Source organism: Corapipo altera, unplaced genomic scaffold (genome assembly GCF_003945725.1).
Source record: "Corapipo altera isolate COAL_440 unplaced genomic scaffold, ASM394572v1 224, whole genome shotgun sequence".
NCBI classification, from domain to species: Eukaryota; Metazoa; Chordata; class Aves; order Passeriformes; family Pipridae; genus Corapipo; species Corapipo altera.
Window position 1 is genome coordinate 2,237,893 of NW_020884959.1, and position 23,857 is coordinate 2,261,749.

Genomic DNA, 23,857 nt, shown 5'->3' on the forward strand with positions numbered 1-23,857 from the left:
ACTGGGACACTTACTGATTTTGCAAAACTGAAGAAGCTTTTTGTCTCCCCAGTAACCATATTAGATGAACCTGTAAAAGATGAGTACATTCACACACAACTTATTACACGCTAAAAGCAAACCATTTTATTATATGTAAAACAATTTCCATGACTCATATTTAGGGGAAAAAAATGCCCAGGTTTAAAAGGGACTAGTAGAAATCCTTATACTTCAGGAATAATTAAGAGGCCAAGGTGACTGAACCCTACAAGTTTATAGGAATTTCAAGATGACACTGACAATCTCCCAAGTCTCCCAATGGCAGGGACAATGCTGTCCCCTCCAGTAGCAGCTGGGCCTGCTTTACCCACACATAACAGGGCAGCCTGGCAGAACTGGCAGGGAAAATGTGTCCGCTCCATCTGGGGGACAGTCCACAAACAGGAATGAAAATCTGAACAGAAGCCTGGGCTTGAATTCCTCAAAGTCGTGTCAGATAAAACCAACAGTATGTTCCCTGAAATTGCCCTTCAGCCTCCTCTCCCACAAAAATTACACTGCAGTTTCCTTGACCACACAATGATTCCTCTGGTGTGTGGAATGAGAGATCCAAATTTTCTCCCACATTTCTCCTGTATCACCCAATGATGTTTTAACAAGCTGAAACCTTATGTTCAGTTCCACTTCTGGATTTACATTTTTTTAATTTTTTTTAAAGACTTTGTATTACCTGTTGTTTCTCAATAATTTAGTCCATGCTCAGCTTCACTAAAATCCTTGCATGGAAATGGTCAAATTGAGAAAGCATAACATGTCAGTCACCAGTTCTGGAAGGAGTGGCACGGATGATTCCGAGCTTTGCAAAGCTTTAGTTCTGAAACACGTCCTGTATTCAGGACATATTTCCACTCACCATATAAAATGTACGTCCCAAGTGGTTTGAGAAGACTGAGGCCTTTCCCAGTATTTTCTCCACAAAGACAGTCCAAAACAATATCTACTCCATCTGTTGAGATTCTAAAGAGCAAGGAAAAAAAAAATCTTACTTTGCAATAAGATCCACAGGGCTGGTCAGCCAGCACGATACAGGCTGATTGTTAACATAACACCAACATTGTCCAGGTACTTTAGAAAGAACTCTGAGGATGAGACTTCGACTACATGAAAACTTTACACTCATCAAAAGACATTTCCAACTCATTCAGTAGTGGAATGCAGGTTTGCCAGGCCAGGCAACCTCTTAGGGTTAGAAGAGTGGGAAACCATCTTGTTCCTTCTTTTTGAGGGCTTTCAGTAAAGTTATGTTATCAAAAACCAGGGGATAAAGTTCTTTTTTGAGTGAATGCAAATGTCACAGAATGTTATTTCTTTTTGGTCAATGAATATTACAGAGAAAAGGTATATTTTTCTTATACACATATTCTGGTATTTTTCTGAATTCGTAAGGAAATGGATCTTCTTATCCCAGTTTTCAGACAAACTGACTTGTGAAGTTATTTAGAGAGTCCTGTATTTCAGACTTTATATCAACTAGATGTCAGCAAAGAGTTAAATCAAAGAGAAGTCACCAAGAGCTAGAAATCCTCAGGCCATATTAAAGAAAGTAGAAAATATTTATACTGTTTCAATAAACAGTTAGCATACTTATAACTTTCCAACAGCTTTGTGAATGCAATGTCAATATGATGCTAAAGAACTAAAAAAAAAAAAGCCCAAATTTCCTTATTTAGGGGAAAGAGGTAAAGCTTTATGGCTTCTAATGCATCTGTTTCCTCACAAAACAAAGGTGAGACTCAGACATCCACTGGTTACAAAGACCAGTATAATCAAGCAACTTCACACCTTGGTACTGCTGACACATGAGGCAATAAATTGTTCCTGTTCAGGCCAGTGGATGAGCCCTCACTGGAAAGGAACAAAAACTTTACAATCAAACAGCTTTTGGTGGCTTCCCCAGTTGAACCGATTCCTCATCTCTTAGAAACAGTTTCACATTCACAGCATCTCTGATGGGTCTTTTTGTTTGTTCATTTGTTCATCTGCTTGGAGTTCTGGGGGTTGGGTTTTGGTTTGATTATTTTTGTTTTGTTTTGGGGGGGTTGTTGCTATTGTTTTGGGTTTTTTTTTAACTTTTCTCCCTAATGAAAGCCTTTCCCTGGAACACCTTGGTCACCTGCAATAAAGCAGGTTCTTACCACTATCCTTTCTCTACCACAGGTCCACCCTTTTCTGCTCACACACTTTTAAGAAAGGAACACCTTAGAAGAGCACAGTACACAGTTAATATCCATCAGAGCAAACAACTCCACCATTCCCTCGCTGCCTCTGCTAAAGGACAATTTGTTGTAACAGCGATCACAGAACTACCACTGTACTTCTATTAAAAATATTTTCATTTTCACTTTGAAAATGCACAGATCTGAGCAACAAACCAGAGTAGTGGCAGATTCTATAGGGTACCACTTCTGTCTTGCAATCAGGACTATTTACTGTGTAATATTATACAGCTCTATACCAGGAAAGAAGTACCAGCTGGCTTGTTGCTTTTATGTTTTGCCTTTTGTAGCCACTGGTTTCCTGCCTCATTGGCCTACTGCAAGGTGAAAAGGTACGTGAAAATGCAAGATCACCAAAAGGGATTTTAACAGACTTAGCAGAGCAGAATTCCACCCACCCCTTGGTAGCCAGGTCTTTTGATTTCAGCAGTTGTGACCTGTTACACAGCCAGGGGTGGTGTCAGGGAACTGTTCCAAAAAGAACTACCCTGCTGAAGGGTAGAAGCAGCCCCAGGCTGGTTACCTGCAACCAGAGTCACCAGAACCTAAAGGGACTTTATTCACTTCCTAAGTACCAATTTCTGTCATATCTGCTCCCCCACCACATACCCAGATCAAATCTTGTGCTGCCCCAGCCAAGAGACAGGATTGAGGTTGGTGCTGAGCTCTGATTAATGTTTGCAAGTGTTCTCTCTTGGTTGTTTGTCAGGTGGGGATTGCCAGAACTCAGTCTTCATCTCACTACAGCAATTCTCCAGGGGCACCAAAACACTCAGGTTATGTGTACTTCCCCAAGAGAAAGGTTATCAAAAGGCTGAAAACCATGCTACAGTTATTCTGAGCTCTAAGGAAATGGCAGAAGTGTCATCTGCTCAACAAATACTATCTTTTTTTTGGTGAAAATTCCTATATGGAAAATTATTTCTTCAATATAAAATGTCCTTCATGATGGATAATTTCAAATGTTCTCTTCAGCCCTGGGGAGTGATCCAGAAACAGTAGCAGGACACCCTGATTTCTCCTGCAACATCAGCCTGGGTTGCCCACAGCTCACACAGAAGTTCTGCCACCTGCATCAACATCAATATCTAAAAACAGTCAGACAAATAGGAAAACAAAGTATTTGAAAGCACATAAACAGAAAAACACATGATGGCTTCAAAAGGCAACAGGATGATTTTAATCTGAATGCAAACAAACAAAATCTAAGGATCTGAAACTAAAGCAGACATCATATGCTCCAGTATCAATCCCTGGCAGAGGATAAAAACCCAGGCAGATAGAAAAACACCAGAGAACTCCAAAACCTGGATACCTTACAAATCCACTGAAAACATCTTATTTGGTGCATTGCAGTGAGCAAGTACAGATGCAAATGAGGACAAAGTAAATCCTGTTGTTAAGACTTCTAGTATTTTTCACATAATTTACTTTGCTCACAACAGATGTCCAAGTAGAAACATGGACTAAAAAAGCTTATGTTGCTTATAAAGAAATAGGGAGATGCTTGCAATCTTGTCCCTAGTGGACAGATGGAATATCTGGAATATACTACACCTCCCAAACTCACAAATGTAATCCTTTCCCATAAATAGGATCAGCCTGGTGCCTTTAATAGTATTTTGCCAGATACTATACAGACCTTACTCAGGAAAATACAAGATTACCTTTTTACTTCTTGAACATAGTCTGCATTTCTGTCAAACAGGTGAGTTACCGAGTTTTTGATTGCTTCATGTTTGAAAGATGAAGCTGTTCCAAAAACAGTAACATTGGGAATGGTTGAACAGAGCTGAGCAACAGCTTGACCCTGCAAACACATTATTATGTTAGTTCACTGACATGGAAACTGGTTGACAGACTTTGCAGCTGCCAATTCACTCATGACACAGCAAAATCCAAGACCAAACATGTGCAAGGACTTCCCAAACTAGTTTTCTTTCCAATGAAATGCAGTTCAGCCACAAGAAAGAGACACTTAAATCACAAAGATACTCTGAAGACAAAGCAACCGCAGGGACAAAACTCATTTAATGTATCAAAAAATGTATTGGAAAATAGTTTTCTTACAGTTTCAGGAGGAGAGAGCAAGTTGCTATAAGAAATGCTGCACAGTAAAAACCATTTTGGTTACCTCTTGTTAATAACAATAATTATTACTGATTATTCAAAATGCAGGAATAGCCTCGAGTCCCACCAACTGGTCTGCTTAGGACAGTGCCCCTGCCTGAAAACTGGTCATCAGCAAAGGGGCTAAAATGGCCTAGAGCACATCCAGGAACATCATTCTCCTGGCACATCCTTCCTGGTCTGGGCAGGAACCTGCTGGGGTCCATCAAATGCTATGTCAGCATTTATGTGGGACTTGGGGCATCGGAGAATTTGTGCAATCAAACATCTGTACTTCAAGTCTGCAGCTTTGGGTCCTGCATTTTAACCTCTAATGTCACGAGGCTGAGACAAGAAGGGAAGGAAGCACTGCCTAACAGCTGAACCACTTAGATTTGAAAAACAGATCCCAACAGGTCATCTTTATACAGCCCTAGGTTTTGTTTTACTGTTAACACACTAACAACAGGAAGACAGACTTTTGGTAGCCACATCCTATCTCTTGTAACCCCATTATTCCACTGGAGCTTGCACGGTTACATGGATATGCCCAGAAGGAAAAAAAAAAAGGCACTGTCATTCTAAAAACAATGTCTGATGGAATTAATCACATTCTTACTTATATTTACAGTCAAAAGATTGTAATTTGCAAACTGTATGCATGACTAGTAAAATCACCCACGGATAAACACATTTCTGTTCACTCCAAGCAGAAACACTGATTATTATTTGTACATACCAGTAATTAGACTTGGGTTTTATTTACTGTAGAATAATTAGCTAACCCTGCACACCCTGGGGGCCTTGGCATCCTCACACATACTGCTGTATGTAACTGCTAGTGACAATCCTCCAAGCTGAACATCACAAGAGAGGACAGCATTATTTGTATGTGGTGGCATCCAGGAGTTTTCAGACTGGTTTCCTACTGGATCAGCCAGTAAACACATACACAGCAGGGCACCTAAGTGATCCTTCAGACAGGTACCAACAGACACAGGGAAGAGAGCAAGAGAAGGGATCCATTCTCTTTCTTATTTTATAGATGAGGAATGGAATACCACAGCAGACTTGTCCAACAGCTCAGAGAAACTCAGAGCAGGACTGAGGTAGGAGTGTTGATTCCTGGCATGGTAATCCAACACCAAACTAAAATGCCCTTTTCTTTTTAAAATCATCCACTGTTATCCTGGTTTGCAATCCTTAATCTCATAAAAATCATAGGAAAATTCATTCCTAAGGGGCCTCATCTCACAACATGTTGTGTCTTTGGGGAGCAGAAAATGTTTTACTCTTTTCATACTTCATTTCTCTATTACTTACCATGTCATTCTAAATCTCTCCCAGATTTTAGCCTCCACAAATAATGTAAAATTACAAGAAAAAAAAATAAATTTGGACTTTGTATATGTCCTTTTCTTGGTCATTTTCACTAGCAATCCTCTTTTCCCACTTTCTGTGTCTCCCAGAAACCCATCACCCACAGTGATTTAGATAAATCAGTATTTTATAATGCATGCTAGTTGAATGAAATTCTGACATTATTGATCTATTCTCTAATTAGTTTTCTGCATTTTCAATCCATCTTGGGAAGATGAGGAATAATGAATACATCCTGAATCAAAACCACTGAATGTTTAAAAGGTCAAATATTCAAGAAGAAAGCATGCTGATTTTTATCCTGCAGAAGACGATTAACATTTAACAAACTGACAGTCAGATGAATAGGAGAAAGGCACAAAACCCCCAGGATGTGAATAACCCATTTTCCTCCTGACTCCGACTCGTTAGTACACCTCTCCTCCCCCCCCAGAGATAAGCTTATCTAAAATCCCAGATCAGAATACTTTCCAGCTTTCTGTAGATATTTGAAGTCTAAAACTGACTCATATGACCAGTACTGTTATAACTGGATGAACAGCATCACTGAAGTATTTTGAGGCACTTCCATGAAACATTCTTCTACAGTTTTCTGAACAGCTCAATTTGACATTGATTTGTACTTATTTTTGTGCAAAGTACTCTTAGCAGTTGTATCTCAGAAACCTATGAATAAAGGCTGATATTGGACTTTTCATGCTTTCCCCGCCAAAACAGGAGAACCGAACTCAACCTATGAACTCAAACACTTCCCTAATTTCTGTGGAATTCGACTAAGCTCCAAAACAGCACTGTGGCTAGGCAAGTCACTCTTAAGTCTCCTTTCTAATCCCTTGAATCATGTAGCTGCCTCTGGATTAGCCTCTAGTGTTTAGAGGGTTATACATTTTAATTGCAAGCCTGTAAGCCCCAGTGTTCAGAATGTCCCCAGTTCACAAATGAAGCACAAAGGGTTTTGCTACTGGAAGGACGAGTATCCTCTTCCCAGGGCTGTGGAGGAGCAGGAAAGGTATCCATGCTGTCCCCCTTCACACCCCCATCAGGAAGCACCCTTTGATCACAGGGGTACACCAGCCTTGTCCTGCCTCTTGGATCCTAAAAACTGCTTTGTGGGAGACAAAGATAAGAGAGATTTGTCTCCTCCCTGCCCAGAAAAAATCACATCACTCTGCTTCCAGCTTCTGGAGACCACTGGGATTTGGAAGAAGGAACTGTGTTATCAGAAACAGTGTATGAACTCTAACACCTTCCAAGAAGGTGGTTAATTCCATAAGCATGATTTGAAAAATTAGAACAACATTCTTCACACATCTTTTTTCATATACCATGCAAATTTCTACATGTAAGTACTGACTAGATTCTTGTTTCCTGAACACAGGAAAACTAATTATTTTAATGGCAAAAAATAATTATCACTTGGACAATTAATTTTACCTTTAATGGAATTTATCAGTCTTTGGGAAAATAAAATCAATCAATTACTGAAGGGATAGATATGGGTATAAAATATTCCCTAAAAGTGGAATTAATCTCCTTTAAAATATTAATATATTTTATATACTACTTATCATAGAGTCATTACAGCTGGAAAAGACCTGTAAGATCATCGAGTCCAGCCACCAAACCCAGCACCACCACCATGTTCACCATTAAACCACGTCCTCACGTGCCACATCCACATTTTTTGAACACTTCCAGCGATGGAGGACATCACATGGTGAATGCTCAAAGAAATTAATATCTCGGATTAAAGCATTCTGTGGAAATGAAGCATGTCTCCTACTGCTGGATGTGTCTCTCCAGCTTCACAGTCTGTTCAATGGATTCCTTTTCAAGGTATCTGGTCAATCTATAAAATCAGTATGTTTAACCTCATCTACACACATGATTATTTCTATAAATTATTATAAATTGATATCCTATCAGTAGTTTCAGACCCTCTAAAAAACCCCCTGAGATTTCTTTCCATTCCATTGCATTAAAACTCAAATCTAAACCTGAAGGAGTGGAAACTTCTCATACCGAGATAATCACATAAATGAATGGAAAAGTAGATTTCTAGGAAGCAAAAATTAAATAGACTGTTTTGTGCATTTAAACAATTTCAAAGTTAAAAAGAAGGCATTGATATTTAAAAGTCAATATAGAAAGCATGAACAGAAGAAAACTTACTAACTTCCAACTTACTAATCTAATTAGCTTATTAGCACTAATGTAATGCTGGATAAATATAAATAAGGTGTACAATTTAGTAGATTTCCAAAAGGATCTGACCTAATGCCACCAGCCAGACCTCAGCCTGACATGCAAGCTGCACATTGAATTACAGCAGGTATAGGGCAGAATACTTTTCAAGAAAGCATCTTTTTTGCTATTATGTAAACTGAGGTGAGATTTATAGCAAGAAAGAATAAACCATGTAAAAGACACCATCCTGCAAAACTACATCTATTAGAAGCAATAGCATCAGTAAAAAATTACCATTTCTGTGATATATTTTTGCAGTCCAAAGGTGCTACAGAGTTTTTAAAAATAGCATTCAGACTTAATCTTGCACGAGAAACTTGTCTGGAACTGAACGTGAGGAGAATCCCTGTTTCCAAAATGCTTTGATTCCACACAACCAACCTGAAGGTGAAGTACACAAACACAGCAAGCAAACTGCAAGAGAAAACACCCACTCATCTCCTGGCATCAAGGAAAACTTTTCTCCAGTGTTCGGTGAAGTCTCATACACAGCACTTCATCTCCTGAAGGTGTCATTTTCCCAATTACAGCAAAGGAAATGGGAAACCAAACACTAGGGTGAACACTGCAGAGTGGACAAACTGAAATGTGATTCTTGGACGAGCCTAAGGCAGCATCTGACACACTCAGTGCACCACAGCAAGTTTCGGAGCAGAGGGATGGGCAGAGTCACCACTAAATCATGACCTGTTCTACCCTTTAAAATATTTTCTGCAACAATTAGCAGGGTGTGTTTTCCTACCCCTTTGTAGACTCGTGCAGCTGAGGTGAATCAAAAACTCAGGGCTGAATCTGCACGTGGCATAAACCCTCCGCAGTTCAGTGGAGCTCTGACACCACACCCCAGCCCAGACTCGCCCAGAGGACACACATTCTCCTTGGGAGGGCAGAACAGCCGAGGAAGAGTTAAGCACTGTCTGTGACCTGACTCAGCAGGTGACTCTGGGGAGTGTGGGGCTTCGAGAGGCAAAAAGAAAGGCCTTCAAAGACTGCAGCTTGCTTTGGTCAGGGAAATTGCTTTTTGTGTATGGCTCACTGGGCTTTTGTGTCTGATTAACAGATTATGCTCTGAGGCAGTGTCTGGAAATAGCCTCAGCCCTGGCACTGGGGCTCTCCTGCGCTGCTGAGGGAGCACATCCCCTGCTTTGGAGGCATCCAGCAGCACAGGGCAGCTCAGCTCAGCCTCCTCATACCCTGTCTGGCTTTAAGTGAGAGAGCTTGGTACTTCAAGCAGCCTAGACTTGGTTAAACACAGCTCTGTGTGAGCTGATTTATTCCCTTCCTTGGCTGCCGGAGATGAAACAAGAGGAAAGCACTTTATCAAATGCAGACTGGCTACGAACTGCTAATATGAAAAATAGCAAGTGCAGTCCTGGGAGGTATCAGGTAAAGGTGTCAGCAAAGTGGGCTGTACTAATGCTGTTGCACAGTGTGCTGGCCAGGACCATCACAGGAGCAGAGTAAATCCTAATTATTCACATTCAAGGAGTCTGACTCGAACACAAGAGTGCTATTTAATGTGTTGCTACCTGCTAAGTGCCGACAGAGCAGTCTACCCATACAACGTTTAGAAGGATCAGGAATGCTGTGAGATCTATTTTAAAAGGCTCTGGCTTTCATACCAGCTTAGTGCTGCTTTTTGCTGCCAACCAGCTCAGAGCCAGGAAACACATCTGCCTGGAGCAGTGGCTGCAGGATGACCCAGGAAACAGACATCTAGCCTTACAAAAAAGGGGCATGAGCAAACAAACCTGCTTTTGGCCTGAAAAATACAGGCTCTGCAGGAGAGATTTGATTGTGAGCTTGTTGTAGTCACAAAAACATACACATCCTATCCAAAAGATCTGAAAGAAGTGCCCCAAGAGGGAACAGTAGCTAATTTTAATTCATTGACAACACCAGCAGAAGAAGAAACATGCACTAACTGGTCACAAATAAAGTCTGGAAATTGAGAAAGTTTTCTCACCAAGTGAGGTATTTTTTCAAGAAGAAATTTAATCATTCTCTTGAAAGGATTCCTTTCTGCTGTCTGTGATAGCAGGTGACTAGATTTACTAAGAAATGCCAGATCTTTGTCAGATAAAATATCACCACTTCAGTGCTTCGGTTTGGAACACATCCTCAAATGTTTGCAATTTGTGCAGGGGAGACACAATAAAAAAAGAGGGTTCCTGCCAAGCAGTAACCAATCCTGCCAGGATGGCCTAAATCTGATGCCAAGTCAGATCTACCCTTCAAATTCAAACATGAGAACTGCATCTGTAACTTACTCTGCTTGCACTTCCTCTGCTGCTGGGCCTGAAAGGGAAGGTCAGATCACAGCTTCAGGATGGCAATCAGTGCTCCTGCGTGAAAGGCAGCTTATTTTTAGCATCTGCAAGATCAAAATGCTAAAGAATTGGCTAATAATTCTGCCTTGCTGAGGGGCTAAGTGATGAAACTGAAGTGTTTACAAAACCTTGGTAAATAACCAAGACTTTGTGCTCCAGATATCCAGAACAGGAAGTACATAGAGACAAACAAATAAGCAAATGGACATAATGGCCTCTCTCTCACAAATCTAAACCTCTGAAAGTATTAATTTTACAGGAAGATATCACAGAGACTGGATTTATTAAAGCTCGAAGGGAAAAGCCTAAGAGTTTTTTCCCTTTTTTTTTTTTTAATAGAATCCTGTATTTATATTAATTCAGTTAATCCAGGATACAGTTTACAAGTTTACATTAATAATTTTAAGAGCAACTTTATAATCTCATAGAAGCCTGTGCTGTGACTTGCACTGAATACATTGAAAGTCTTCATTTTAAAGAACTAATTGTTTCATGCAGCAGGCCAGTCCCAGCAGGGTGCACACTACTGCTCAGTTTTCTCAGGGTATTTGCTTCAGTCACAACTTTGCTTCGCTTGAAATAAAGATGTGGGAGCACAAATGGGAAGGGAGCTACTCCACTACTGTCTTACAATCATTTCAAACATTAATTACAGCACTTTACAGTTAAGATGGTCCAATATATGTCCTACAGTAAGTCATATGTTCTTGCAAACTCACTATTCTGAGCATTGATTTTTATATACCAAGTTTAGCGTTAGCTGCTTTCTCCCTTTTTCAGCAACCAGTTCAGAAGGACACTCAGACATTTCTGCAGTTTTCAGCATTTAAAATCTATTTGTATTAAGCAATTATATTTTTTGTTAATTACCAAACTGACCTGCTACTCCATATAACAGTTTAAGCAGAAGCCCTAAGTATCTTGCCAAGCAGAGGGCTGAAAGGGAGCGTGTGACAACCTTGTTAGATCTTGGTCAGCAGCAGCTTGAGCAATCGTAACAGAATGATTTGTAAGGTATTCATCTCTTCTCAAAGCCTCAGTGAATCATGGAAGCAACTGTAAGTTTGTACCATGCTTTCCAAGAAGGCTCCTGACATTTTTCCTCATCCTACTTCACTGCTCAGGTTGAGAGCTGAGTCAGTCTCTCTTAACTGCCCCGTCTCACGGGGTAAAACGAGCCAGGAAAACCAAAGCAGCTTATTTCCAAACAATCAAAATCAACAGGCCAGCCCTAGGAAAACCAAATGGAATGTCTCCTTTCAACCCCCATTTCTGAGCACTGCAGCAGGTCTTCCTCTTCTAAGGGAAGGCTACAACACAGCAACAGTACCAGTGTTTGAGTGTCCACTTCTGGTTCGGGGAGACAGGGTACTTCCCTACAACAGCCATGTCTCATTCCATAACCAAGGAAGGTGGCATGATGCCCTGACCTTTCTGCTGAGTGGGTGGCAGGGAGGGTACTCATTTGGGACAGGGAACAGGATTCAAGTCTGTAACACAGAGACAGGTATGTGACACTTTTTTCAAGACAAGTTATCTCAGCACATTTCCTTTTTCTCTACATCATCTTCTGATGTCCCCTGGAACTTCTGGAATAAATAAGCTGACTTATCTAAAGGATCCTGTCAGACATTAAAGGATACTGTTCCCTACTAATCACACTCCAGGTACAGATGGGAAGACAATTGCTATAGTTACCTCACTACCAAAAATATCTATAAACAAAATAAGGCCACATAAATAAACTGAGATAATACAAAAGAGTAAAGGTCCTAGAGAATTTTCACCGACTCGATTTACAGAAAAAGCTGCAGGATCCTCCTAAAGGGGACTAGAGAGCCATAACAAAGAACCTCACAAACATTTTAGAAGCAACAAGTTCTTTTTCATAAACTGCCTGAAGCAGCTAAAATAATGATCTTGCATAATGAGAAAGGAACAATTAGAAACTTCTAGTCCCACAGGCAGCCTATTGTCTCATTAAAGTGTTGCGGAATTTCTCTGACATTTAGAAACAAACTGGACAGATTTCCCACTTGCAGAAAGTGGGAAAGGGCCTTCTATCTATTAAAGCAACAGCACAAAAAATACCTTTTCCTATAGCAATTTCAGTACCAGTTTTCTGTTCATTGACAAAGAGTTTTGTGAGAATGATTTGCTGGATTGAGGTTGTTAAATTTTTCAAAGGATTAAGAGACAGATTATTACAGTAAGACAGATCCCTCTGAAATCTTCATGTCTGTTTAGCCAAAAGAAAAAAATTCCATGTACTTCCAGAGTGATTTTTTACCTGTAAAGCAATAGGAAAATTCCTTGCCAATTCTAGCTGTACATGCTCCACAGAACAAGGGGCTGTGTGAGGCACTCTCCCCTGGGACAGTGATCACCATCCTGGCTTGCAGGTCAGCCAGCCCTGTCTCCCTCTTACATACACTCCCCCTGGACCCTACACAGCCCTTGATCAGTGACTGGGTAGCTTGGCTGTTCTTCCTGCATGTCTGGTCTTTCCCTTGGAAACTCTGCTTTATTTAACTACTTAGCAATTGATGGATCTGATTTCCTGTTGTTCTCCTGGCAGCCAAGCAGGACTCATCCTTCCTTCAGCTTCCCTCAGAGAAGAAGGTTCTGAGCAGCCACAGCAGAGGACCAGCCAAAAAAGCTGCTCATTGAGCATCTGGGATAAGAGAGGAAGCCAGCAGCTCCCTCGAGGAACAGCCCAGCATGGAGGCTGGGCACTAGTGCAAAAGACTATGTGAGCACAGAGCATTAACAGTCCTTCAGGAACAGAAGGAAGAAATAACAGAGGTGAGTGAGGTCAGAAAGAGAAAGAAACAAAGAAATTTAGCAAGGATGCTTTATCTTAAAAAGGACTAGGAGTTCATTTTCTCTAGATGCACACAATATGTGCAGGGATTGCTTTGGGGCTAATTCTGTGTGCTCAGTCTGGGTCTGTGTAGCACTAGTTGGGCAAGTGGCCTTAGAGCTACAGCTGAGCCTTCAATTCCTGCAGAATATTCCCCTAAATGTGTGGCCTCAGGTTGCTTTAACAGTCCCGAATTCCACACGAAGAGATTTAATATTAAAGAACAATAGTCAGCCCTAACACTCGGGGTTGTGCTGTGCCAAAGCATAATACGATTATAAATTCCACTCATTTACAGGAGTATTCCAGTAGGACCATTTACTGCCAGAAGGATTATTGTTAGCTAAAAATACTTTGTACAGGGAACTCATGAATTTATTCCTTTGATTACAACCTTCATTTATATGAGAACCTGAAAGAAGGTCTAAGGGCACAGAATTAGGAAGAAAGTGTTTGGGGCTGCCCACCAGGCCTCAGTAGACAACAGAATATTAATTTAGCATAAATAAGGCATAACAGGAACACAGAAGAGGTATTCTGATTTGAAAGGCTGCTCTCTGCTAATGTTCTCAGGTCGTAAAATCTGTCTTATGAAAAAGGACTTCATAATTTCAAATGTAAACAAACTCCCGCCAGTATATTAATATTCTGAACAAACTTAAACATTTTCCAAAGTAGAGAGATTTTCCTAAAAGATAGTTCAAGGAACTGGTTACACACAAATTGCTGACTATTTCATTGTGTGCCTTGGTATTCCCCCAAATTCATCCTGGTGTCGCTTTGCCCGTGCCACACAATGCCTCCTTAGGAATGATCCAAACTATGACATGCAGCAGTCACCATTCCAGACTCCAATTCAGCATTTGTACCTTTTCCTCAGGGTTCACATGAGAACTTTTCATTGATTTCAATCCCTCTATAACAGTGGGGAAAAAAAGTCTTCACAGAGAAAGCATCACACACAACTGCACACGGTATGTGCAGGAGTATTCCAAGAGGGACATTTACTGTAAGGAGGATTATGATTACCTACAAATACCTTGTGCAGGGAGCTAATTTATTCCTGTCATTACAGACTTTATTTACATAGAAGCACAAGTGTGTAAGTTCAGCAGTGCAACATTTGAGACAACATCTGCTCCTCGATTGCTGACAACCAATTAGGGTTTTTTCGGCGAGGTTTTCAAGTCACAACATTTTTATTTCATCAGGAGCTCCTGCCAACCATTCACATCAGCATTTTGATGAGAAAACAGATGCAGTTCCTCCCACTGGAATCTCTCACACATAGGGAAGTCTGATATAAAATCAACAGCAGGTTCTGGCTCATTTCAGAAATTGAGGTGGATCAAATTGCTTCAGTTACTCGGTGACAGGAAAGTAAGAAAAGTTCCAACTTACCACCCCACCTCCTGCTGAGTGAACCAGCACAGACATGCCTTCCCTCAGGTTAGCAACCTCAAAGAGCATCATGTAGGCAGTTACAAAGTTCATGGGAAATGCAGCAGCTTCAGAAAAACTCATGTCATCTGGGATCTTGTAAACAAATTCTACTGGGGTACAGACTACTTCAGCCCAGGCATTGTAGTTTACAAAAGCCATGACTCTGTCTCCAATCTACAAACAAAGAAGAAAACAACGTTGATGACATGAGTGCGATTGAGACTGTAGAGAGAAACTTGTTAAGACCTTCAACATTTCTGTTCAAGCTGCGGGTCACTCATTGGCTGACAATGAACAAAATGGTCCTCCACATCTTTGGCAAAGTAGCAGTTAAGATGTTAAGCTTTGTGCTTTTACCAATTTTTTAATTTAACAAAAATAACCAGATCATCTTTTGCTAGCAGAGCTCCTAAATTACAAATGTAAACAATGAAAACAGCATTCTTACTTGCTCAAAGACAGAAACAAGGGGGAAAGGTTATAATTATACTGATGAGATGCATGGAATAAAGAAAATTATACCTAAGATAATTTTCACTTTGTTTTCTCAGTCCTCACACTAATTTAGAGCTACTTTCCTCTCGGTGGATTGAGCAGGGGAGGCCTTGTACTCTGGTAGATGGAGCACATGAAAGGGTTCAGAAAGCACTCACTTAGAAAATAACACCATCTGTATCCATTCTCTATTTTTATTATCTTATTAACTGATTCTACCAATACATACCCATGACTGTCATTTCTACAGCCATGTATCAGAGCACAATTTGATCCCGCAGCATCAAATAAGCCACCTTAAACATTAAAAATATACCTCTGGATTTTAAGGCACTACGAAATCTACAAAGTGAATTTGACAGGATTTAAAGGAGCAGTGAAATGTTATCTTTGAATGCAACATTTCTCTACTCAGTTTCTTTGAAAAATACATGGTAGTGTGGAGAAATAAAGATTTTCTGTAAATATTAGATATAGCTGGTTGCTCCTCAGAGCTTTCAGAGGTCCAGGCACATCAGGTTCATATGTTTGCCTATGGCCTTCATTGCAGCTTCAGGTTTTTAAAACAGAGATACTGACTCCCCACAGGTGGACAAGAATAACAACAAGGCAACAGGAGCTCTGAGGCTTCTGCAGGGGTACAACCTTAAAGTAGAAATTGGGCTGCTGGGGCTACGAGGGAGAGCTACAGTGAGCAAACGTTTGTCCAGTGTATATTAAAACCTTCACAGGCACAACTCTCACAAATACTCCATAATGGCTTGTCACCAGCAGCCCCTACACACCTCTTTCCTTGCCTTAGCCCCTTTGCCTTTCTAGATTACACCAACAAAACCACCAGCCTTAACCATGAAAGGAGCTCTTCAATGGAGCCACAGTATAACACAGGAATAGCAAACTTCAGGCCTTTATGTTTTAACTAAAACTAACAGCAGCTGTCCCTCTAAAATAACTTTGCTTACCTGCCTTATACTTTCTTACATTCTATTAATACCTCTAATGCTTTATAAACACTACAGGTGTGAAATAAAACACAATACTTTTGCCTTCAGGGAAATGTTTACAGCACAAGCACATTTTTGTCTCCCAAGTACTTGTCATCACTTTGGCTTTGGGATATCGCAGGTTTGCTAAAAGCTAAGGTGCTGCTGACAGCTCTGAAGGGTTTGTCTCTTTTAGAATGAGAATGCTGAAACAGAACTGTCACTCCAATTTCAATGAGATGACCCCTCCTTTTGAAAAACATTCAAATTAAAAATGCCTCAGTGGTAACCACTCTGTGGTTCCCTCCCTACACTTAGAGAAGTGTCTAAAATAGAAAGGCTGTTGGGGCTAATTAGTGCAGATGTTAACGTGCCCTGTATCCTTGCCATAAACCATAAATGATTACCAAAAAGAATGTAGAGAAGTCCCTCCTGGTGATTCCCAAGGGATTTCTTAGTAACAATACACACCACATTTTACCACAAATGCTGTACAGAGCCCAGTCATCACATCAGATTAGACCTCAGTTCCTGAGAATCATCCCCCCAACTGGAGAGAAATCAGGCCTGATACAGCAGAGATGATTAGAAACCACCTTTCTCTTTTCTCTTTTAGTGGGAGAAGGAATAGGCACTACACCACTGCTCCACAAAAAAGACAGTAACTGGATGGCAATATCTCAAGTAGCACAGACTAAGGGCCTGTAAGACATTTTTACAGGGTGCAAAATGCCCACGACTCTAAACAGGACTTGAACTAGAGTAGATCTACAAAGGGAAAGAAGGCCAGAAGATATAGGGTGCAATCTTTGTCATTCCTGCCATTGCTCTGGACAGAGGTAACAACATATGCCAAGGGGACACCAAGCATCTGGTGTGCTCCCATTCTGTGCAAGAATTCCATAAAGAAACCAACAGAACGTTCTTGCATCTTCCTCAGGGCACGTTCTCCTGCTGATGGATTCACACCTACACACAGTAGTGACTCTGAGTGTCGACCCTTCTTCTGGATCATTCAAATGCTCATGCAAAAAATAAAATACCATGGCTTGTTTCAATTACAGGGAGTACAACAGTGCACAGACATGTTCCACAGTCAGAACAAAGATGTAACTTTAAAAAAAAGACACAATATATTCAGTCAGGTGCCATGTTATTCAAACAAGTACGATATGCTGTAACCTCATGATGCCCTTTAAAAATATCAAGAACTTCTAAAATGAGAATGCTGATCTAGAGCAGAGACTTTCTATACTCCTCTCATAAAATATTCTGTGATATGGAGCATAACTATAAAACACAGATGCTAGAGTGGAACTACTGGTGCAGGAGTGTTTTTCAAACAGCAAAATTATTGTTCAGTTATTGCTTGTAGTAAAATACATTGAAAGACTGTGACTTGTTTCAAGGCAGAGATGGGGCAGCAGGGGAACAGAGAGAAATGTCCTAAGAAGACCTCATCACTGAGACACTACTTGGAACTAACCTGGCCATTATATTCATTCAACTGAGAAATTTTACAGCTTTTCTAGAAGAGCAAAATGTTATCTTTAAATGAAAATATCTATATTTATTTTTACCTTCTTAGGATGTAATAAGAATTCAGAAAATGTGATTACTTGATGACATGACTGACTCCACAAATACCTAAGATAGGACTGACATGTATTAACTCAGGTTTTATTTCCAAAATTTTCTACCTACTCAGGAAATAAAGTGCAAGATTGAAGAGAATACAGATGTTTACTATCAATAAAAGAACAGAAGGCAGGACAAAATGCTGTTTGTATGTTATAAGAGATACAAAACAGTCCATAAACGGTTATGAAAGCTTTGATATACACTATTTCTCATTTATCACATTCTGTTAGGTGAAATGGATCCCTTTCCTGAGCAATCAGAACAAGTCCTATACCCAGAATCAGGGTCCAAATTTAATCTGCATCTCCTGAATGCACACAATTGTAAAAAGCAATGCTTATTGTAGATGGGGCTCTTGCTAATTCAAGATCAAAAGCTGGAACCAGAATCAGCAGCACCTTGGCTTTGAGGAAAAAAGCAGTGATGACAGCAAATACAGTCAAGAAAAGAAACTTAATAAGTTAATTTAATTGCTTTCACTTCAGTAGAAGACATCAGTTATGCTTTCCAGTTCCTGTTTAGCCATCAGGATACACACATGGCACAAGTGACTTTTCAGGAGAGGTTTTAAAGAGATGACAGTGGCAGCTTCAGAAACTAATTCCAGAGGTCATTCTCATGCTTGGGAAGCAGCAAGGAAAAATTGACCTTTCAAATCTCCAACAGTGTGGTGAAGGCTCTTGTCACTGGCACAGCAGAAGGGACGAGGGACAACAGAGTGAACTGGTGATTATTTATATGAGACTTATATATCCCACTATGAAAATAAAAAAATATTACCTCAAATCCTTTCACGCTGTCTCCAAGAGCTTCTACAATTCCAGAACATTCAAACCCAGGAACAAGTGGTGTCTTGGGAGGGTTGTCGATGTTCCCCTGTCGCACCATCAGATCAATGAAGTTCAAACCACTGTAAGACACAGGAAAAATAAAATCAAGACTATTGCCACAGATGAAAGCAGAGGAGGAAAACCTGAGCTAAGGGATGGGAAAACCAGTAAACTTTGGGGCAGCATTAAAACGCTCTGCAGGGAGCCAGCAGATATTCCTACTCCCTGTACTCTTCTGTGCCTCAGAGGCCTCAGGCAGAGGGTGCACGTGCCAGGCAACCACATCTGCCATCAGCCCCAAGCTTACCAGACTGTTTAGGAGTCACACAGGGCACTTAAAAATTCAATACAGGGAAACATTATAATTTCTATGAATGCATTACTAGCTAGCAAGTAAACCCAGGTCAATTTAAGAATAAAATCCCAAACCTCACCGTTCATGGCTAAGAAGCTACATGATGTAACTGTCCTAACTTTTGATGTGACCCCAGGAATGCATCTTGTGTTTGTTCCAGGCAGGAGTCCAAACTTTTACATGAACTTATTAAGTACCATATAGCAAATAGCCTCTTGTTTTAAAACTGTTCCTTCCTGGATCACGTTTGTGCAGTTCTGCAAAAGTTATTTAGGTCTTTGAAGTCCTCAGGGTTGCTGCTCAGAAAAAAATACAGGTCTTCCCCTGTAGTTTCAGTTTTGCAAAAATCTTAAAGCACCTTTGATTTGTCTTTTGTATGCTATCCAATTTTACTAAGGAAAATGTTGTGGTTTTCTAGGCAGTCACAAAAAAAGGCACCATTTATCTACTATGTGCGTATACTGATTACTGGCCTTAATGCCATAGTTAAAACTTTAAAACTCCTAACTAGCTAGAATACATCTCAGCATTAATCCATTACCCCAAAACACAGCCCTGTATTTGTTGTTAGCCAAACACACAGCCAGTCCTACTCACACATATGATCCCAGCAACTGCATGGACACGTAACGTTACTGAAGTGCACAAGGATTTATTAGATGGAGCCTTAGTCAGACACTAATCAAGACACAAACAGATTGAACAGACCCATCAAATTAAAAGACAGAGTAGACACACAGCCTAAGCACAAAGACAACACAGCATTCATGGGATGTAGGTCACTGGGGAGAGGGAGGGAAATCCCACCAAATGTAAGCGTTCATAATTGTGGTGGAGGGTTTAAGAGCAACCTGAACTCATAATTTTCAACATGCTCATACACCAAGCTTATAATATCAACCAGATGGAAGGTTAGTAAAGGTTTTCACACAGTTAAGTTGGAAGGTTTGAAATTATTTTGGAAAGGTCACTTCTTATCCAGTGGATAAGATCACGTCCTTACATTGCTGCCGTAATGTTGATAATGAAAGAGAAATTCCATTCCAAACAGCAAAATGCATGTAAGGAAGTCATCATCTGGGGGAGAGGATCAAAAAACAGACAAAAAAACCCCCCCAAAACACACCACACACCCAGAATCCCCACAGCATTGATGGTGGCAATCACTGTCTGAGCACGTTAACTTCAGGCCTTTTGAATACGCGCAAAGTGATCCAGTGGCAAAAAGTGCACAGTTTCTTGCAGTTGTGTTTCTGATCCTAGATCAAGAGCTGGATGCAAACAAAGATAGGGGAGGATACTAATTACCACAGGGCTCTGCAGGAACCTTTCTGTGACAGAGTAGGGATGTCTCTCTGAACTGTATAAGACTGGATTACCTGTGCACTGCTGGAGGCAAAGTTTATCAAACATGGAACTATCCCTGAATCTGGCTTTTCTAAGTCTACCTTAACACCAGTTTTGAGAATCTTGAATATTATTTTTTACATTTGTGGTTTAGCTTTGCTGCATTTTTATTTCCTTTTTTTTTTAAGTGTAGGAAATCCTGTGGGGAGCAACAATCAACTTGTTTCTCCTTGCTCTGTCCCACATACTTGAGTATGCCCGACACCTTCTACTGCAAAATCCCACGTTATGCAGGCCACCCCTCACACTTTGGTTTGTAGAGGTGCTGCTTTTGATCTTTCTTATTTCACTGTAAAGCTCCACTGAAATGAAGTGCCAACAATCATTAAAAAAAAAAAAAAAAAAAGGAAAGGTTTAAAATTATCAGATCTCATGCTTTTTATCCAGGAACACCCATACTGTATGATCAAGACACTGATAAAGTGTCCGTTATTCTGTTACACTTAGGATTCCTTTTAACTGCTCCAGTTTTTGTAAAGTGCTGTTACCTCATAGTTATAGAGTCAGAGGGTCACTTCTGCCTCATTCCTCATGACGCACATGTACAGTGGCACAAGGAAGAAACAATTATAAGAGAGAAAAGAAAAACACAGGGAGGTAATTACAGGGCACCATTCCTTATTCACACCCCCATCTGAACTACTGCTTTGGTCTGTCTCATCGTTTAAACAATATGTATATTAATGTTCTGTTGCCTGCAAATTACAGTACAAACAAATACAGCAATTTCAACTGCTTCATCATTATCAATCAAAAATTGTTTCAGGAAATATACAAAGCTGTGACTCAGCTTGGACATCAATGGCTGTTCCATTTCTTAGTCACTGAACGAGGTTAACACATGACTCATCTCAGCTGACACATTTTCAATTGGATCATTGATATTCCAGACCTTCAAAGGAATTATTCATCTGGCTTAGTGCTAATAGCAACATATCCTCCATTTCTAGTACCATACTACAAAATGTGTACATACGACCTAAGTGGTTTTCATCCCCAGAGAATTCAGAGACCACACAAAACTTGCACTTTTTACTGGTGTGCACTATTTATTGTGCAACGTGCACATTGTTCTTAAAATAAAGATTATTTTTCTCCATCAATCTGTCAAGAAAAATAGTAATCATCTACAATGATGGTCAACTGCAAAGCTGATACAACAACTGACAACATGATTTGTACCACGTATTGATGACCGGAGCAGCCCATTTTCGGTGTGCTCAGCACTGCATCCATCAACATGTGCACACTGCCCTGGGCAAAGCCAACAGCTCTCTCACTCGGTCTCCCAGACTACAGCCCAAGTCCATCATCATCCCGATCAATCTCCTGCATTTACAGGCTTGGGTCAAGAAGATTGGCAAATTGATTTTGCTCTGCTTGGAAGCACACTTCGGTGACCAGGTCACATTTCAAGCCCCGTGGTCAACTCCAGTCAGGAATGACAAGCAGATGCCATAGAGCCTTCAGGCTCCCTCTGGCTCGAAGGGAAGCTTCCCAAACACACGTGGCATTGTGCAACCTGGCAGTTAACTAAGGAGCACTGATGTCAAACAGCACGTGTGCAACTCACACAGCTCACTACTGACACTGCAACCCTGGAGAGCAACGGCAGCTGTAGCAGAGCTGAATATTTCTGTTTTACAGCCAAGTGTTCTTGTGCAGGTAATTTGCTATTTGTGATACACACATAGATACTGCTCTGATGAAAGTGGAATTCATACAGGCACTGGACAGTGCTGTAAACCCCTCAGGCATTTAAAGGGATATGTCCACGGACTCAGAACATTTTTAAGTTTTGCGTGTTAACTTCTGTTAAACCAGTGGCTGAGAAAAAAAACCAGATCACTCAGCAAACAAGACAGACTGTTCTCAAATGGAATTACAGCCCTGCTTGATAGCAAAATGAGCTTCCCAGCAGCTACTATGCTACCATTCTTACATTCACTTAGCACAGAATTTCTTGCTTTTCCCTGTGTGACCAGTGGAGAGAAAAAAAAAAAAAAGAGTGCAAAAAAATCTCAACTCTTTATTTATTAGTCCTTATTCAGATTGATGGATATCACAATAAGCAACATCCTGGAGTGGGGAATACTCACAACGGTCACAAATCTTACGATCCCCTTAAGTACACGATGAAAAACCCAGTGTCTGAACAGGTCAAGACACTCAGTTACCTTAACCTACCAGCATATTCCAAGATCTGAGGCACATCCACTGGATGCATCATTCAAAGGAAGCTTACTGCCCCATACCAGTAAAATTTTTAATGCAAGTTACTTCTAAAGTAAACAACTTGGCCTTCACCTTGGAATTTATCTTCCAGAAGCACCATGTTTTCACATAGCAGAAGAGGACAACAGAAGATACATCCCTGCCTAGGCAAAATTAATTCAGCCTTTGGTACACATCAAGTTGTGTAATAAGATCCTAATGTTGCTTCTTTCACTTAAAAGAAGTAATCCTATTTTCGTGATGGAACACGTGCAGTAAGAACCGGCAATCTAGGAAAAACAACAGTCTGCTGCGATTTTCTGGGAGTTTAAAAAAAAAGCCATCTAGGAAAGCTCGCTCAAGGATGCTGCCAGACCGCAGCCACTCGTCACCTGGGCACAGGGACTAACACTGATAAGTTCTCCCGAGCTCCAGCCGCGCTGCCACACCAGCTCCAGAGAAAAAAGGATGGTGACCTAAGTGATTCCCAGCAGAAAAACAACAGCCAGTGTCAGAAGGGAAAGGGGGACGGGTGCTGAGCAACACACACAAGCTGCTATCCACATTTCTCAAAGAAAACAAATCCCTGAATGCAGCTGGCCGGGTTTTTCCCCCTCATTTCTCCCAGCTAGTACCGTGAAATTCAATGACAATTTTTCCCCCTTCGCAGCTGCTGCCGAGCGCACACAGACCCCTGCCTGGACCAGGGAGCCCGAGCTGAGCACCGACCCGGGGGGTGCCGGCTGCCGGGAAGGGATGGGGAGCAGCGGGAGCGGGGCTCCCCCCGCGGGGAAGCCACAGGTGAGGGAAGCTGGAGCGACAGCCGGGGGGCTGCGAGCCCAGGGATGCCCCGCTGCAGGGCACGGCCAGCGCGGGGACACGCGGGACCCCCGCCCCGCTCCCCCCCGGCCCCGCGGGGGTCCCGCACCGCGCCCGCCCCCCGCCACCGCCCGCGGGGGAAAAGAGAGGGCGAGGGGCGATACTGGACCAGGCTTTGACGCGGATCTTCAGCTCGCCCTCCTGCGGCTCCGGCATGGCTTTCTTGGACACGCGGAGCTTGTTGAGCCCGCCGAAGGCGGACAGCACCACGGCTCGCATCTCCTTCGCGTCCCCGGCGCGCAGGCTGCCGGCCGCGCCGCCCTCGGCCGCCTCCTTGCCGCCCTCCTTCTCGATCATCTGCTCCGTCTCCTCGGCTCGCTGCGCTCCCTCCTTGGCCATGGCGGGGCTGCGGCGGCTCCCGCGGTGCCGGCGCGGTGCGGAGCGGAATGGCCGCGGAGCGCCCGGGCCCGCCCGCCGCACTGC

At 41.6% G+C, this 23,857-nt stretch overlaps 1 protein-coding gene across 1 annotated transcript in view; it reads right to left on the bottom strand.

Moving 5' to 3' along the window:
- Nucleotides 1-23,851, bottom strand: part of VAT1L (vesicle amine transport 1 like) — a 55,478-nt gene extending 31,627 nt beyond the window's left edge. Inside the window, exons 1-6 of the mRNA XM_027663901.1 lie at nucleotides 23,544-23,851; nucleotides 18,530-18,659; nucleotides 14,589-14,804; nucleotides 3,926-4,068; nucleotides 896-999; nucleotides 15-70 (exon numbers count right to left, since the gene is read on the bottom strand). Coding sequence (XP_027519702.1) covers nucleotides 15-70; nucleotides 896-999; nucleotides 3,926-4,068; nucleotides 14,589-14,804; nucleotides 18,530-18,659; nucleotides 23,544-23,773 — 879 coding nt within the window. The 5' untranslated portion in view covers nucleotides 23,774-23,851. The remainder of the gene's footprint in view (nucleotides 1-14; nucleotides 71-895; nucleotides 1,000-3,925; nucleotides 4,069-14,588; nucleotides 14,805-18,529; nucleotides 18,660-23,543) is intronic.
- Between the last annotated feature and the right edge of the window lie 6 nt (nucleotides 23,852-23,857).